Source organism: Lutra lutra, chromosome 7 (assembly GCF_902655055.1).
Source record: "Lutra lutra chromosome 7, mLutLut1.2, whole genome shotgun sequence".
NCBI classification, from domain to species: domain Eukaryota; kingdom Metazoa; phylum Chordata; class Mammalia; order Carnivora; family Mustelidae; genus Lutra; species Lutra lutra.
Genome location: NC_062284.1, coordinates 60,587,783 through 60,605,353, shown reverse-complemented (window position 1 = coordinate 60,605,353; position 17,571 = coordinate 60,587,783). Strand labels below are relative to the sequence as shown.

The 17,571-nt window shown below is 59.4% G+C and overlaps 1 protein-coding gene across 1 annotated transcript; it reads right to left on the bottom strand.

Annotated features, from left to right (window-relative positions):
- Positions 1–3,736: 3,736 nt before the first annotated feature.
- DLL4 (delta like canonical Notch ligand 4) lies at positions 3,737–13,367 on the bottom strand. Its single transcript, XM_047737876.1, has 11 exons — positions 12,462–13,367; positions 12,081–12,350; positions 11,510–11,567; positions 10,416–10,679; positions 9,945–10,005; positions 9,726–9,856; positions 8,109–8,278; positions 7,720–7,939; positions 6,022–6,724; positions 5,400–5,508; positions 3,737–4,863 (listed from the first exon to the last, which is right to left on the bottom strand). The coding sequence occupies exons 1-11, from the start codon at positions 12,525–12,527 to the stop codon at positions 4,858–4,860; spliced, it is 2,058 nt and encodes a 685-aa protein (XP_047593832.1). The 5' UTR covers positions 12,528–13,367; the 3' UTR covers positions 3,737–4,857.
- Positions 13,368–17,571: the final 4,204 nt, after the last annotated feature.

The following is a 17,571-nucleotide window of genomic DNA, read 5'->3' as shown; positions in this document are numbered from 1 at the left end:
GCTGGGATAGTGGCACCTCTTTCCCAATTCCAAGGGGAATGATGCCTGGGTGGCTCAGTCGGTTAAGTGTCTGCCTTCTGATAGGGTCGTGATCCCAGGGTACTGAGATGGAATCCCCATATCCAGCTCCTTGCTCAGTGGGAAGTCTGCTTCTCTTTCTCTCCTGCCATTCCCCCTGCTTATGCTCTCTCTCTCTGACAAATAAATAAATAAAATCTTAAAGAAAAAACAGGGGCACAACAGGAAGCAATGGTGGAGGCAACTTGGGATCTCAGCTGCCCCTTTGGTCCTTAGGGCTACTGCTGGGACTACCTAGCCAACTCCATCCCTATCCTGTGGGCTAGGAGAGGGGAAGCAGCAGAAAGTGGTCTGTTGGCATAAGCTTGGGAAGGATTAACCAATCAGTGGGGGAGCTCGTTGCTCATAAGTATTTTCATTCTCCAACTCCTTTCAACCTCCTAATAACAGGCAAGAGTATGGACATCATCTGAAAGGCTAAAGGATGGTTAGCCTCCTTGGGCAGAGACCATGCTTTATGGCCAATGCCCGCTATATGAAAGGTGCTCCATCAGTGTGTAAGGGATGAGAATTGGATGGACTTGTCCCAGGTCACCTGGCAATGAGACCCACTGGGGCAAAGAGCTTCAGCCTCCGGGATCAGACCCGGGGGCTCTTTGCAGCCCGTCCCCACTCGTTTGCATTCAGGCTACTTGCCAGGCGTGCGTAGCTGGAGGCTTGAGGGCCGCGAGGTGGGGAGGAAGCTGGCTGTACGCGAAGCCCCCCACCCCCGGCCCCGTGTCTCTGGATACCCTGAGGCGTCTTGCGGGGTCGCGCTGCACTCAGCACTGCAGTCCACTCCCTCGGGGTCGGCGCCCGTAGGGAGCTCTGCGCGACAAAGACAACCGAACTCGAGGCCGCCGCCGCCTCCGTGGGCTCGCCCACTGGGGCCCCGGGATGGAGAAGGGCTGAGCCCCCAGCCCCAGCGAAAGAGGGCGGCCTCCGACCGCGCGCAGCCCCGACGGCCGCACAGCGCCCTCTGGTGCCGGGCAAGCGGGGCCCCGGGCGGTTCCGCCTGCCCGCCCTACGGCTTCCCGCGGCCACGGCTCCGACCCCGAGCGGCCTCCCAAGCCCGGCGCGGACTTCGGGGAGGTGAGGGGCGGAGCCCGGCGGGCGGGGGCGTCTCCGAGAAACTCGCGGCCTTCGGCGGCTTCCCGGCCCGGGAAGTGAGCCGGGGTCGGGAGGCCGCAAACAGGAAGTCGGGCTGTAACAAAGAGCGCAGGGGGGCGGGGGGTGCCGTGGGACCTCCGGGGCGTCCGGCGGCGGCGGCGGTGGCGGCGGCAGGTGGAGAGCCGACCGGCCAGCGCGTCGCACCTGCCCTTTCCGCCGCGCCCGGGACTCGGGGCCCGCGGGGATCCGGCGGGGCCATGGGGCCGAGTCATGCACCCTGGACGCGAGGGAGGGCGCGGCCACCCGGGGAAGGTGCATCCTCTCCCCGGGAAGGGACAGTCACAGTTCCCTGAGTGAATCACTTCCATCCCCTTCCCGGAATGCAGCAGGCCACGTGGGACGGAGGGCTGGCTTTGCCGATCCTGCCGGGACCCAGGGGCAGGGCTGGAGAGATGCAGGGAGGGGAGAACCCTGTGTGTGTGGGGGGGTCCCCCGTAGGGGTTGGAGCATCCATCCCGACTGCCTGAGTTTAGTGGCCTTATTTAGCCTGAGCTGGGGGACCGGGCGGGAGGAGTGCAGATAGAAGACACTGTCTTTTTGTTTCCTACCCCTAACCAATCCTGAGTGGCGCTGAGGCTGGAGAGGGGGCCCCTGGTGGAACAAGCGGGATAAAGGCATTCCTCCCTTCACTGCATCTTCCTGACTCACCTCCCCACCCCGCAGAGATCCCCAGGTGGTTAGCCGCCAGAGGGCCCTGGAAAAGCAGCTGTCCCCAGAGCTAGAGTTCACCGAGGGGTCAGATGAGCCTTTAGGCTGGGCACTGCCTCCAGGCTGTTAAGGAGCCACTGAACTCTGAATTCTCTTATGAAATACTCTAACAAATTCAGGAGGCATTTGCTAAACCATGGAGAGCACTTCCCAGGGCTTTGTTTGGCCTTGTTTCTGCCAAGCCAGGGACCTCTCCTGTATACCTGGACACTCTAAGGAAAGTCTTGGGTACCTTACCCATGAGAAGCGGCTGCACCCTCAGGAAGTGACCTCCAGGCTAAGCATAGAAAGGCTTTTGCTGTGGCCTGTCCATACACCAGCTGCTTGGCCTAGCTTCTGCAGGGTCACTGGAGGTAGAACCACAGGTTAGAGTGCCTAGCCCAGATCTGTGCTTAGATCCCCGCTTTCCCAGGAAAGCCTGTGTGGTGAGCTCTCCCAGCTCCCTGTCTAGGGCATCAGAGCCTGTGAGTGGTGTTAGCCAGCTCCCCTACAAGGCTCTTCTCTAGGCGCCGGTGGCCCATGAAGCCCAGCACAGCCTGGCTGTGTGGACGTGCAGGCTCGCGGGTGTCCTACCTGTCCCCCACATGGGAGCCTCGTCATCTGCCTTGTGTCCCGGCCCAGTTTTCCCAGCCCCCAGGGCCCGGGAGCCGCTTTCCTGTTTCATTTTGGGCAGGAAGAGTGAGGTCGTGTTGTTCTTCCCCCTGCTGCCGGCTCAGGCTGTGGGAACGGTTCCCTGAATACTTTCCTGTTTGATACCCTGTATGCAGTGAGGGGAGCAAGAGCAAGGCGTGGAGCATGTGCCTGCGGGCGAGTGTGGACGCGCCTACGTCTCTAGCTCCCACATCTCAGCATAAGCCCCCAGGTCAAGGGCAGGCATGCTGTGCGTGTAAGGGAGAAAGGAAAAGGGAGGGCAAGGAGCATGCATGTACTTGGACTCCATGGGGAGTATCTGGTGGACCTATTTCGTGTTACTGCGGACAGGCTGGGAGCATCTACTTGGCCTTTGTCAGTGGCTCAATTTTTTCATCATTTGCTCTCCATGGGGTATATCTGGCTATAGAGAGGACTGTGGTCCCCTAGGGACCATGTCATACCTTATAGGAAGGTAGACACAAAGTCAAGACTGAAACTCTCTCATTAGTGCCTCAGCCCAAGAAACCTGGGCTCAGGGAAGGCCACCTCCCTGTCCTCCTCCTCTCCCTGCGGTCTTAGTAAACTCCTGCAGCTCTGGGTAGACCAGGTGCCTGGACTCAGTTCTCCTGGCTGGCTACAAGGAGGACAGACCTAAGGCAAGCCCCCCACGCTGCACCCCCCCAAGACCAGTGCCCTGCTGGGACTGAGAAAAGAGTAGGTAGGTGCCAGTCTATCTAAAACCCTTCAGTGGCAGGAGGAAGGACCCAGATGTCATTCTGGTTCAGAGACCCCATTCTCCAATAAGTGAATCTACTTGAGAAGACCAACACCAGGGGAATCATCCCTTCCCCCAAATTCCTGTATCCCCCAGGCTGACTAGGGAGCCCCAAATTTTTTTCAGGCTTGAGGAGAGAAAGGGGGATAGATTCAGGTCAGGGGGCATATCCCCCAAGTGATGGTGGGAACATAGGGGGAAACAGGGGGCCACAGCAGCCTAGAGCCAGCAGGCAGGGAAGGCTGGTCTAGGCCTGGGACTAGATGCGCGAGTTGGGGCTCTATAAGGACTGGAAGGGGACAAGCATCCGGAGAACAGCAGGCGAGGCCCAAGTGCGTGCCCAGGGTCCCGGCGGTTCTGGCAGAGCAGCAGGCAGCACTAGGAGATGGGGAGTCAGAGAGGATGGAGAGAGCATTCATTCCCCTTCTGCCATCACAAACACAGGACCCAAGAAGTAATAAACTCCTGTACACATCTGTTCCATATTATAAATACACATTATATACAAAATAATGTTATAAAATGTAGAAAGGTCAGTGCTTCTGATTCTTAAATTACTGAAATACTAGACTCCAAAATAAACTACAAAAAAAAAAAAACAAAATAAAAACTCATATTATTGATTTCTGAAGATCGGCTTCAAGGGTGGTCTGGGGGGCAGTAGTGGGTGTGGGCAAAGCCCAGGCTCGAGGCTGTAGGAATGGTTCAAGGGAGGCAAGGGCCTGGGTGGCAATGGCACCTCCTTTTTCCCTCACTGGAATTTCCCGCATCACTGCCCTGAGCTTCCCAGTTAGGCCTGGCTCCCCTGGCAGGCCTTTCACCTTTGTGCTCACCGGAACGCAGAGGCACCCCAGGCAGGAGGCTGGGGGAGCCAGGTAAGGCTTACCAACAGCCTTGCCCAGAGGGCAGAGGCCAGGGAGAAGCTGGAGGGGTGTTATGAGCAAGGCCCACGTGTAGTAGTTGAAGGCACCAGGCGGAAAGGTCTTCCGCTTCGGGCGCTCACCTCACCTGCAGGGCAGCCCCTGCCAAGGGCTGCACCCGATGGTATCCGGACCCACAGATGGCCCCGCTCATACTGGCCTCCTCTCTGATTTGGACCCAGCTGTTGCAGTGGGGCCTGGGCCAAAGGCACTTTTGGAAACACAGATGCCAGTGGAGGCCACACCAGCTCCAGGCCCCATAGGGCCATTGCCGCTCCCACTGGAAAACAGGCCAGATCCCCAGAGGGGCCCTCTGAAGGCCACGGCTGGCAGGGCGGGTTCCAGTGGCACCTCTCCTCTGTTCCCTGGGCCAGCGCGGCCACCAGTCTGATGCCAGACAGACACCCAGAGGCATGGAAGGGTACTGCATCTCTTGGCAAGTTCACAGTCTGTCCAGGTCATGCCATTCCCTCTTCCTCCTGAGAGCAGCACGTTGCATATTAAACATGTCCCATCCAGGATGCAATGTAAACAATGCAGAAGGAAGATCCAGCTGCTGGGGCCGAGCTGGGATGTCCTGGGAAGGCTCCTGCCTTATACCTGGAAAGAACGTGGAAAACAGGGAAGTCGGTTACACTGGAGGACAAGAACTCTCTCCTCCATGGTGGCCCCGGGACCTCCCTGGAGAAACAGGTGGGGCAAAGGGAGGGTGGGACAGCTCTCCCCAGACTTAGGCCCTGATACATGCACAAGCCTGGGAGCCTGTGTTCGTGCGGCCGGCCAATGGAGGAAGCAGCGGGAAGGGGCAGCAGAGGCACAAGGCAACCACTCTCGCCCCCTACCCCAGCAGCTGGGAAGCAGTGCCAGGGAGCTGGCCAGGTGCCACGGTCACCCAGCCCAGCGGTAACACAGTGGGAAGAGCTAGGCCCAGCTCACCCCCCACGGTTCCTGTTTCACATCCTCTGCAGCAACAGGGCCAGCAGGGACCCAAGAGCCCCTGAACCTGGCCCGCCAAGAAGGGGTTCTGACCCATCCTTCAGAAGCGGGCCCCTGGGCTTGAAAGTCACCAGGCTACTTTCCCATTCCTGGATGGCAGAAGGAGACGTGCTGGAAGGGAAGGTGAGCCCAGCACTCACCTCCGTGGCAATGACACATTCGTTCCTCTCTTCTGATATCAAACACACAGACTGGTACATGGAATCCCTGGGGGAGCATATCGCTGATATCCGACACTCTGGCTTTTCACTGCGGGAACACAAGACAGGCTGGTGAGGGAGGGACGGGGGGGGGGGGAGAGCTGGGTGGGGGGCAGGTGGGGTGCTAACCCTGACCCTGGAGAGCCAAAGGGCATGGGCTCTGAGAGAAGACACAGGGACTGGGGATGCCCAAGGCTAGCCTGGGGGACAGTGAGGAATAGGCCCCCAAGAGAGCCACAGGACCTCCAACCTTACCAGGGTCTCAGGCCTGGAAAAAACCAGCATTGCTCCTCCAGGCAAGCTGTGCCATGGAAAGACGGGAGTCAGAAGAGACCCCCCCCCACCCCCTACCTCGTGTGGTCCCTTGACATTTGTGAATGAAAAGAATGAATGAGAAGGAAGGACGAAGGATCCCTGGCCGAAATCTTGTTGCAGGAGACTCCTGTCAGCAGTGAGAAACTAGTCAAGGGCCTGGTGCTAGCCTTCCACTTGTCCTGGGGGAGCCTAGGCAGTACCGTGCAGGGCCCTGTGGCCAGGCCTGGGGCATCCCAATGCTGCTCACCTGTGTAACCGCAGTGGCGCCTTCTCCCCTAAGCTCTTCTCACTGTGGGGGTACTTTCCCAGCATGGTCCCTCGCCCTAGAGCCCCTGGGGCCAGATTATAGTCCAGCGTGTGGTTCTGCTGTTTGCCACAGTTGGACTTGTCCAGGCCACAGTCCACTTCCAGCTCCTTCTTCTGGTTTGTATTCTTGAGCTGGGCAGCAGGGATCAGGTTGTCCTTCTGGAAGTCCGACAAGTTGTTCATGGCCTCCCTGCTGCCATTGTCAGGCCGCCGGAGCCGCAGCTGCCGCACAGCCACTGCCACCATGCCCAACAACACCAGCACCACCACCAGGCCCACACCCAGAGAGACAGCCACCCAGGGGAAGCTGGGCGGCATGCTCACAGGGAACTCGCAGCGGCTGCCCACAAAGCCATAGGGACAATTGCAGACGAAGCTGTCCTCGGAGAGGCCAGGGTAGCAGGTGGCCCCGTTGAAGCAGGGTCCCGAGGTACAGGCGTCGACATGTATCCGCACCTCGCAGCGCCGGCCAGAGAAGCCAGCAGCGCAGGTGCACATGAGCCCATTCTCCAGCTCGTGGCAGGTGCCGCCATGGGCGCAAGGGTTGCGGGCACAGTCACTGAGGTGGAGTTCACAGTGAGGGCCTGTGAACCCAGGACGGCAGCGGCACACGCGGTTGGGACCACGGTTCAGGCACTGGCCCCCTGTGGGTACACATGGGTCCTGAGTGAGCAATTGCCTGGGAGTCCCGCCAGGGAGAGCGCCCCAGCCCAGATCCCACCACCAAGAGTGCTGTACCAGGAATCGGGAGATCTGGGCCCTGATTTCTTCAGTGAACTCACATATAAAAACCACTAGCATCTTGCAGAGTTGGAATTGGACAGCTCTGTTTGGGTTCTCTCTCCAGCTGAAGGTGACCTGGCACGTGTCACTGTGCCTTATTTGAAGCCTCAGTTTCCTCCCTTGTTAAATTAGAGTATAACTCTCTCCCCTCCATAGGAGATCTCTGAGGGTTAGGTCGGATGATGCAGGAAGGCAGGAGCCCCTGCCTGGTATATAGTAGATGCTCGAATAAATGTAATTATCAGTTAACAAAGTTAACAGAGTGATTAGCTGGAGAACAGGCTCCATCTCTGCCCTTCCCACCCCTCTCCAGCTCCTGAGGCTTCTCTCCTGCACAGTGCTGTCTGCCTGGCTCACAGAAGGTCATCAGGAGGCCAAGGAGACAAAGATAACCAGTGTGCTTCATGCCCCCCAAGATGCGGAACATTCTAGATGCTTCGTTCCATGCCAGGCCCCACATGGCCAGGGGGTAAGGTGAGGCCTTTCAAAGTCGGGCCTTGACTGTGCCAGCCTCTCACTAGGAGGGGCCCGAGGCTTCATAGGTCCCTCTCCCTAGACCAGGAGGAGGGTCAGAGGCCAACCCCGCCAGGAGTGGGCTCTGACGTCAGACTGAGGCGTGAAGCTGGGTATGTGCCTCTCCTCCCCCTAAGGCCTGCACCCACTGCCAACCTGCTCTTCTTCCAAAGCCACCAGCTGATGATGCCAGCCCCTCACCACCCAGAGCGGGTTGGGACCATCTCAGCCTGCCCAGAGGGACAGACCTGGCCTCTCTCTGCTCCTGACTCTCCCTCCCCAGAAGGCTCTCTGAGTCCTAAGCCTGCCCCCCACCCTGGGTTAACAAGGCCATGAGACTCACCATTGGCACATGGGTTGCTGGCACACCTGTCCACTTTTTTCTCACAGTTGGAGCCCATGAAGTTGGGGGGGCACTCACAGGCATAGCTGGCCCCCTGGCTGCGCTCCCGGCAGGAACCCCCATTGAAGCAGGGGGAGTCGGCACAGCTCAATGTACTGTGCTCACAGTGCAGGCCATAGTAGCCCGGGGCACACAGGCAACGGTAGCCATCCTCCTGGTCCTGGAGAGAGACCAGAAAGAGGCACGAGTCAGACCCAGGGGGGCAACAATGCATGGCTTGGGACCAGACCTCCCCCCCCCCACAATGCCATGGCCTCACCTCCACTGGCCCCCCTGGGTGGGGGCCCCTGGGATCTACCTGGCCAGACCTCTATGGGCCCGAGTCTCACCTTACAGCTGCCTCCGTTGCGACAGGGGTTGCTGTCACACTCGCTGAGCTCCAGCTCGCAGTCCACGCCAGTGTAGCCTGGGCGGCAGGTGCAGGTGTAGCTCCGCTGTCCGCTGTTGGAGCACGTCGCCCCATTCTTGCAGGGGGAGTGGTGGGTGCAGTAATTGAGATCTGCCAAGACAGGGACCAGCCAGCTGAGCGGGGCTGTAGAATGGTCCCCATCTCCAGGCTCCTCATAGTGCAAGTTCACCATCCATGTGCACCCCAAGGCTTCAGCCCAAAGTTGTCCTGGCCCATACCCTTCTTCCTTGACCCACATCTGACCTGGGCAACCCACCCAAGTTTTAAAAAAAAAATACAGTTGGACAACTGCCTGCTAGGTAAGCTCCCAGCCACTGGCCACCAGGGTAGAAGGAGGGGAAAGAAGAGGAGCGGATGGCAAGGCCCCATGTGGAGGAGGAAGTCAGAAAAGGCTTCATGGAGGAGGGGCAGCTGAGATAAGTCTAGAAGGAGGGATAAAATGTTAACAGGTGGAAATGATAGGGAGGAGGTAAAAGCCACCTTAAGTAGTGACCAGGCATTTTTTAAAGGGAAATGCATTGCAAGAGTATTTTGAAATATAAGTATTTGTTTTCTCATTTGGGAAGGACAGGGAGGGAGCAAATACAGAGCAAATACAGAAACTGGAAGGGCTGTGTTTGCCTATGATGAGTATATGACTATGTTACCTGGGAGCTAATGTGGGGAGAAGAAAGAGAGTGGGCAGGAACAGGTGTGTACATGTGTTTGGGGTAGGGTAGAGAAAGCAACACACACACACACACACACACACACAGAATACAGGGTCTGTTGAATTCCAAACCCCTTGTTGCCAGAAAGTCAGGGCCCAGGCAAGTTCTTTCTATCCTGGTAAGCCTCCTGCCCACCCTTCCGAGGCTTGTGCTGGTGTATCCATGGCAACAGCCACCCTCTTTGACCCTGAAAATGGGAGACACGCTGCAGCTGGCTACAGGATGAGGGAGCAGAGGCTCCCTCCCGCACAGCTGGAGCTGGCCGACCCCTGCTGGAAGAGTGACCAGCCTGCCTCCCAAACCCAGAAAGAGACTGTAGGCCGAGGCAGCTGGCTGGCAAGCGCCGCTGGAGAGGAACAAGGGAGGCTGTTTATGCCCCACACCAAGAAGTCGGTTAGATGCCACTCCGCCCAGGGGCGCAGCTCGCCCACAGTCTCAGGGCAGCTGCTGGGTACACCCCACCAGACAGCTGTGTAGGGAGAGCTGCTCAAACAGCCTGGGCAGGTAAGCAAACACTTAGGCGGTTAATAGGTAACTACAAGGTAGAAGGAGGAACCAAGCCCAGCATCTCTCCTCCTGGGCCTCGCTGGAATTTGAGCACAACCTGCAACTGCTCCTGCTTCCTGGCTTCTCTAGGCACCCTGAGCAAGAAGGACCCACCATCTCACTCTAGACCAATGTAAGGATCCTTAAAAGCCCCAAGCTCTTTGAAGGATAATGGGATAAGCCAACTGGGCAGTCATCCAGTAAGAAGGGCAAGCGCTCTGGTTCCCAACCCCTGCCCACCTCTCCCAGCCCCTCTGCGCGCTCTCTCTGCCCTGACTCACCTTGGTCGCAGAAGAGGCCGCCCCAGCCCTCATCGCAGGTGCACTGCCATGGGATGCTGCAGGTGCCATGGCGACAGCCATTGTGGGGAATGCATTCATTGCAGAGGCGGCCCTGCCACCCTGGGCGGCAGCTGTTGAACAAAAGGGAGGCTGAGGGTGAGGTGAGGGCTTAGCTGGGGGGCTGGCTCCCTCCTCGCCCACTTCCTGTCCCCTACTCACATGCATTCCGCTGGCTTGCTGCAGTAGCCATTCTGTTCGTGACAGCCAGAAAGACAGATCGCTGAGGAAAGAAAACAGAGCCCAGTGAGGTCAGATTGTTAAGGACTCTGCAGCCCCCTTTCCCTCTCCTGGCCCTGGGGGCACCCCCAGCTCTCCTGGTCTCACTTCCCTCTCCTGGCCTCCCAGAGGGGCCGCAGGTGTTATTAAGGGCAACAGTGGCACAGGGAAGGAGAATCCAGGCTGGATGGAAGGCAATAAGGGGGTCCCTGTGGGGTCTGGCAAGATGGGGAGGAACACTAAGAAGAGACAGATCAGAGTCCACGCCTATCCTAAGCATCCCCACCTGTTCCTGAGGCCCGGGTAGTGGGCAGCCTGGACCTGTTCTGTGAGGGAGGTAGGCTGTGGCGGAAAAGAGGCCACTGTGTTGCTCCGGGGGACCCCTGCCAGGGAGGCGGGAGCTTGGCTGCTTACGCTCTTCGCAGTACTCCCCAGTCCAGCCGGGGAGGCAGGACAGGCTGCCATCTGGTTGGCACACGTAGTGGCCGAAGTGGTCATTGCGCTTCTTGCACAGGCGTGAGCAGCTGTCCCCATAGTAGTTGTCACTGCAGATGACCCGGTAAGAGTAGCGCAGCCTCGTTGGGGGGCTGGTCTGCTCATCCAGTAACCAGTTCTTGCCCACAGCTAGGGAGCCCTGGATGGCGATCTTGCTGATGAGCGCGTCGGGTGGCAAGGCCTCTGAAGGGGCAGAGGGCCAGGTCAAGGAAGTGCAGCCAGTCCCAAGAATGCCAGCAACTGCTGGATCAAACCAGCTGTTCAGATGACCCCCAGCAAGCACAGGCCAGAGGAACCCAAATGTCCCACTGCTTAGCTGCCATCTGCGTGCATGTGTGTGCACTAGCTGAAGGCCTGATATCATTCAGAAAGGAGCCAACAGAAGGATGTTAAAATGTTCTCCAGTGTTCTGGAGGCAGATAAACCAGGAAAGAGGAAAAGAGGTCAAAATGGAGAAGAAAAAAAGGGGCAAAGAGAGAGAGAAGGAAGGAGGGAGAGACGGAGGAAGAAAAGAAAAGGAAAAAAAAAAAGCCAGGCCGGGGAGGACCCTGGAAGCAAAGGGTCCTCTGGTGCCCATTCACGGGTTCTGCCCTTAGAGATGGGCAACGCTTTTCTTTTTCCTTTTCAAAGTGAGAATTGTTGTGCTGCTGAAATATCCTTTTCCTCTGTGTCAGAACAACATCCCAAAGCCATTATTCCCTTTCCAAAGGAGCGGAATTCGCGAAAGGTGTAAAATACAGGAAGGGGCCCGTCAGCGGCGCTGGCAGCTTCGGCCTTTCTCACCGCCGTGCTCCCCGCGTTCCCACGCCAAAAATAACCCGCAGGAAACGCAATTGTGCTCAGAGTCCAGGCAGCGAGCGGAATCCGAGCGTCCAGCGCGGGGCGCAGCTCCAGGCAGAGCTTAGTGTCCTGCCCCTCTCACCCCCCACCCCGCACTTCCCCCGCCTATCACAGGTTAACTCTTTCGGCGCTGCGCCGTGTCGCCCCCCTGTGGCGGCCGAGGAGCTACTCACCTGGCCGCAGGTCGTCTCCCGGCGCGTGCCAAGCTTCTATGATGAGTGAGAAGGTACCCTGGAGGCCAAAGGAGGGGGCGGGGGAAGACAGAGAGAGAGATGAGTAGGGGCGGGGGAGGTGGAGGTGCCTCGCGGCAGCGGGTTTAATTAATCTAATTGCAGGATACAGTTACAGCTCCCGGGTCAACATAACGGGTCTGTGCGCAGCATCGCGCGAGCGGGGAAGGTGAGCGGAGAACCCGGAGCAGGAGGGTTGAGAGATGGGGCATGTTAGCTAGAGTCATTCGAAGGTGGGTGACGCGCCGGTGCAGTAGCTGATGAAAATCATATCCCAAGAGTTGGGAGAAGAGAGGGCACAGGACTGGGAAGAGGGAGACGGGTGAGAGCCTTCCTGAGGATGAGGTCTCAGGGGAGAGTGAGAAGAAAGTATCAAAAGAGAGCGCCCTTGGTTTTTTTGTTTGTTTGTTTGGTTGGTTTAGTTGGAAGCGAGGAAATGGGGGGGGGGGCTTTGGTCCCAGGGAGCCCCCTTCTTGTCTTTCGCGACCTCCCAGTGCACCCGGGCTGTGCTCACCGGCCAGGTGAAATTGAAAGGCAGCTGGAGAGGGTTGCGTCCCCCGCCACTACTATCGTCCCCGACGGCGAAGGAGTTGGTGCCCAACACAGGCGTAGAGACGCTACCGAAGGTGCAGGGCCCGGGCGACAAGACTGCCTGGAAGTGTTTAAGGCAGACGCGGAAGAAGGTCCTGCAGCCGGGTTCGCACGGCCGCCCGCTGGCCAGCACGCCACGCTCGTTGGCAAACTCCTGCAGCTGCAGCTGGAAGACTCCGGAGCTGGCTGCGCGCTATTGCACAGGGACCGAGGGAAGGAAGGAGGGGAGCGGTCAGCTCGGCAGACGCCCGGGGCTCAGGCTCCGGGCGCGGCGGGAAGGGGTGGAGGGGGCGCGGGACGTTACCTGCTGCCAAAGTGCCACCAGCAGCAGTAGCGCCCAGCGAGAGGCGCTACGGGACGCGGCTGCCATCCCCTGGAGCGTCGCTCTCTCCCCGCGCCCGCCCTGTAGCTGGCTTCGTTCGGGACTCCGCTTTCCCGCGCGTCTATCCACCGGAGGGGTCCCTGAAAAGCCAGGCTCTTCTGGGGCTTTCCTCTCGCTTCGCCTTCTCGCTAGTTCTGCTCCAGCTGCTGCGGTAGGTAATCCAGGTGAGGGCGGCTGGGTGGCGGCTGGGCTGAGGACGTGTCCTCGGGCTGATAGTGGAGCCGCAAGCGGGCTAGTGCTGGGTACACTGCACTGAGGCGGCTGGAGCTGCGGCTCTTGGCCTCGTGTTCCCAGCTCGCGCTCTGCGCCGCTACTGAAACCTGCGCGCTCGGGAGCCTTCCTTATATATATTGGCTCGTCTCTTCGCCGCCTGTCACTCAGAACCCATGGTCACTCTCCCCTCCCCTCCCGGCCTCTAGCGCTCCAGCCCCAGCAGGGCCTGGAGGGGGCCTCCGCCCCCACCATCCCCCATCCCCGCCAGCCAGTCAAGCACAGGTCCCCGCCCCTCCGTGCCGCTCTCAGCCCCTGGATCCCCTAACTCTGCGCGTGCCAAGGTAACCAGTTCTCCGCGGCGGAGGAGTTAAGGTCCGAGACCCGGGTGTGAGAAGGAGTGGGGGAGGGCCTGGGGGAATGGGGCAGGAGGTGAGCGAGTGGTTCCCGGATGGTCGTGGAGGCGGAGACACTGGGGAGTCCCCGTTGGCGGTCTGTCCGCAGCCGGAGCTAGTTACCTTCAGCCTTCGAGCAGGTAAAAAGAACTTAAGCTCGGAAAGCGAAAGCAGGGTCGAAGGACTCGGATCGCCTTCTTCCCCGAGCCCTGGAAGCTGTCGCCACTTCAGTCCCCAACCTGTGAGCTCCCACCCACCTCGCGTCCCCCGCACAACAGAGAAGCCAGTGGACGCTTTAACCTCTCTATGGCCACACGGGTAAAGACAAGGTCCTGGAGTCAAAGACTCTAGCGCTCCCGGGGGCTCCCCTCCTCCTGGTGGGCGTCTCCCTCCCTAGTTGCGAGGGGCGTGTCCAACTCGTGCCTCTCCCTTCTGCCCCTAGCCTGGGCTCGACTCGTGCCAGCCCCTAGACGCGTGGTCCCGGAGACGGGGAAGGGGGCGTGGTCCCCGAGGTAGGGGAAGGGGGGCGCGTCCTCAGCTGTATGGTAATGAGGGTCTGGCCCCTCCTCTAGCGCCTCCCCTCACCTGGGTTCAGCTTCAGCTCCACTGCCCTCCGTCTCCCCCCACCCCAGCAGCCCCAAGCCCCCACCCGCGTCCTGTCGCTCCGTTGGGGCAGGGAGGAACTCTTCTGGCTCCAGCGTTGTCTCAAGCCACTGGAGAATCCTGATGAGGGGCTGAGGTCCGGCAGACCCGCGTCCTCTCCTCATAGGGGCGAAATGTAGGGTGGAACTGAAAGCGCGCGCACTAGTTTGGGTTTCAGACGGCTGAGACTGTCTCGCCTTTGCGGCTCCCCCGGGTGGCTCCACTTCTCCGAGCGGCTGCAGTGCAGCTGCTTTCCCGGAACCCGGCGTGATCCCCGGAGGCCTTAGACCGGGGAGGGCCTGCTTCTCCCAGTCTCGGGGGGTGCCGGGGATCTCTCTGTCTCTGCGACGCTGAGGGCGGCGGGGGTCCGGTGGCTTCAGCTGTCAGCCAGCCCGCACAGCGATGGCTGTCGTCGAGCGATAAGATCGGCGCGGGGCGGGCGGGAGCAGGGACGCGGCGCGGGCCCGGGGGAGGCCGTAGCGCGGGGAGGGGACGGGGGGAGCGAGGCAGTGCAGCACAACAGCTGCCTATGCCTAGCACGGTCTGATTTTTTTGACTTGGGGGTGGTGGAGGATTGGGGGGAAGGATGAGAAACAAGAGGTTGGGAGCGTGGGTTGGGGGAGGGGCGAGATGAGGAGATGGGCTCCGGGGTCCCCCACGCACGGCCACCCCTCCCAGCCACCATCTGGCGCGAGCGGGTTGGCGTGGGGAACCGAGGTGGGGCGGGGGCCGGCAGATGGGCCCAGGCTGCGCTCCAGAGTTAATGTAGGTTATGGGCAGGCGGAGTCCCCAGGCCCGAGGGAGGGGGGCCCAGGGCTTGCCTCCCAGCGATCCTGACTAGTGGGTTCCTCACACTAGCTCCGCCCATACTCTACCTAGACCTGCCTAGGGTGCCAAAGAGTGTTCCTCTCCTCTGAGCTGGCATCCATCCCTACCTAGTTCTCTCTGCTTCCACCTCCAAATCCCAGCCTAGGAGTTCATAAAAACTCGCTTCTTTACTGTCGCTGGCACTTGCCTGCCTCTCAAGGGAGACATCCAGCCCTCCAGGATGCCTCTTGCTCAATACTGGAAGATCTGGGACACTCTCTACCCCCCTCACACATCCCGACTAATGGGTCCAAAAGCACTTTGCAAACAGTTAAGGACCAGACAAAACTATTATTATTCTCAGAGACACAAAATGTGAGGGATCCCAGAGACCTAGAAATCCTTTTTGAGGAGGAAAGGGTTTAATTCTGCTGACCATCAAAAGGCATTTATGAAGCATCAACTTGCCACGTGGCCTCTGTCCCAGAAGTTCATTATCCTACTAAGATGCCTCCCTCGGCCCTGAGTACCCACCCACACTCCAGTCCACTGGAGTCCCTCTTTGCCCACATTTGCTGAACAAGAAAGGGTCCCACTGCTGGCCCAGAACTGAAATGCAAGTGCGCACAGCTGGGGCTCCTCCCTTTTTCTCCCACTAGAGACCAGAAGAACCCAACATGTGTCCTGGGGGCTGCCAAGAGCCGGAGGCTACAAATCACAAGGGGTTTGAACCCATCTGGACATCTGCTGACCTTGCCCCTGTGCAGACGCCCCACGATGCCCTTGAGAGGGAGCGTGGATGCAAGGTTCAACAGCCTGGGACTCCCCTGGACTGACTGCGGGCCCTCTGAAAGTCCGCGGGTCCTCATCCTTGCTGGCACCGACAACGTCAGGAGCTGGAGCAGGGTCCAGGCCTGGCTTCATGCAAGGCCCACAGCTTCCCCTGCAGGGCCTTCTGCTTCTCTTGTCCTCTTCTTCTGGCCCCTGTACGCAGCCCCCAGCAGGCAGAACCCTCACCTGGGACCCTAAAGCGCCAAGGTTGTCTTCCAGTTGCGCCCCTAAGCGGACCCCGGGTGTATTGAGGGTACCACGGGGGCCACGTAGAGCCTCGGGACCCCTCCCCCGTTGGGTAGCCTACTCGCCCCCTACACCCCTCCCCCCGCCCCCGAGTCGGCGGCGCAGCTCCGAGGCTTCCCGCGTGATTTCACCCACCCCCCGACTCCGGTTCTTGGCGGGGCAAATTGAAGCCAGGTAGGAGCGCGGCGGAGGCCGGACCTGAGAGCCCGTCGGGCATGAGAGGGGCGGGGGAGCCGGCCGGGCTTGGGCGGGGCGCTTAAGCCTTGAGGGGCGCCGCTGCGGTCGCTGAGGAGAAGGGGCCACGTGTAGGGAACCGCGGCCAGGGAGCTGCACAGAAGGCGGGGAGATTTGCAAACTGTTGCTGCCACATGGCTGCTCCTTTCGATCCATTCACATTGAAATGAGGCCGGCGCGTGCCTCATCTGCCGCAGGGCGCTGCCACGCGTCAGCCCGGCCCGCCGCGTGCCAACTGGGGCAGTGGGACTGGCAGGGGCCTGCCAGCCGTGGGGGCGCAGCCCGGGGCCCTGCGGCCAGGAGGGGGGGAGGAGAAGGGAGCCGAGCTACCCTAGCTGCTCAGGCGCCGCAGTTTCGCGGACCTTGGCCCTGCAATTGGGAGCGAGCCGACGAGAAAGGACCGGGACTGACGGGTTTCAGAGGGGGGCCAGGATCGATGCCGCCGCTCCCCGCAGATGCGCCCCGGCAGCGCTACTCTCCATCTGCCGCTGCTCGCACCTGCCGGTCAATAAATCGATTTTACAATTTAATGCAGCAGCTTCCCGCCCGCCTGGGACAGATGCCGCCGCAGAACCACCTCCGCCCTCACCCCTCCCCTCGAGGGGCGCCAGCGGTTAGGGCAGGGATTCCCGCTCGGCAGGCGGTGCCCCGCGGGGCCTCCTTCACCTCTTTCTCAAGTCCCTACAAGGAACTGTCTGCTTAGGGTCTTTCCCGTGGAACAGAGTGGGTTTCCCGTAGGACAGGCCTGAGGCTGGTGGGAGAGAAAAGATGATGACTTCGTGGTAGCCTTGAGGACGCATTTGGGGGCTAATTGTGAGCTTCAGGATAAGATGTGAGAGCCCCTGTGAGGAGAAAGGGTAGGACTTGGGGCATGGGCGCTAAGAGTCTTGAAGACAATGAATCTTGAAGACCCCCGGTGATAGTGATGGGGAGCATTAAGCTGGAATGGGGCATCTCTCCATTGCGTGCTCTGGCTGATTGTGGGGAATAAGCATAAAATGGACTTGGCTTTTTGCACTCCTCAGCCATCTAGTCTTGGGGACTTGGAGTTGTAATTTATTTTTTTATTTTTTAAACAATTTTGGGGGAGCAGGGCAGAGAGAATCTCAAGCAGGCTCTGGCTCAGCTCTCCCCATGCAGGGCTCAATTTCATTGACCCTGAGATCGTGACCTGAGCCGGACCTTTAACCAACTGAACCATCCAGGTTCCCTTAAGTTTTATTTTTAAGTAATCTCTACACCCCATCTGGGGCTCAAACTCACAACCCTGAGCCAAAGGCAGAGGCCCAACCCATTGAGCCACCCAGGTACTCCGAGCTCAGGTCATGATCTCAGGGTCCTGGGATGGAGCCCCGCATCAGGCTCTCTGCTCAGCAGGGAGCCTGCTTCTCCCTCTTTCTGCCTGCTGCTCTGCCTGCTTGTGATTTATCTCTCTGTGTCAAATAAATAAACAACAAAAATCTTTAAAAAAAAAAAAAAAGAGTCACAGGCTCTACTGACTGAGCCAGCTAAGTGCCCCTCTTGGGGCTTGTAATTTAAACCCCTGGGTTTTCGCATCTGTGCAATGGGGATAATAACAGTAATGTGGGAGGGTGACCAAGGGACTGACTGTATGTGATTACACATTCTCAGGGCCCAATAAACACTAATTTCCTTTCCCCCAGGTG

Excerpts from the sequence above, each read along its gene's own strand:
- DLL4 (XM_047737876.1), bottom strand. The coding sequence starts at position 12,527 with ATGGCAGCCGCGTCCCGTAGCGCCTCTCGCTGGGCGCTACTGCTGCTG. Across the intron at positions 11,568-12,080 it reads CTTTCAATTTCACCTGGCCG|GGTACCTTCTCACTCATCAT; the intron begins GTGAGCACAGCC and ends TTTGGCCTCCAG. Across the intron at positions 10,006-10,415 it reads TGGGGAGTACTGCGAAGAGC|CGATCTGTCTTTCTGGCTGT; the intron begins GTAAGCAGCCAA and ends TTCTTTCCTCAG.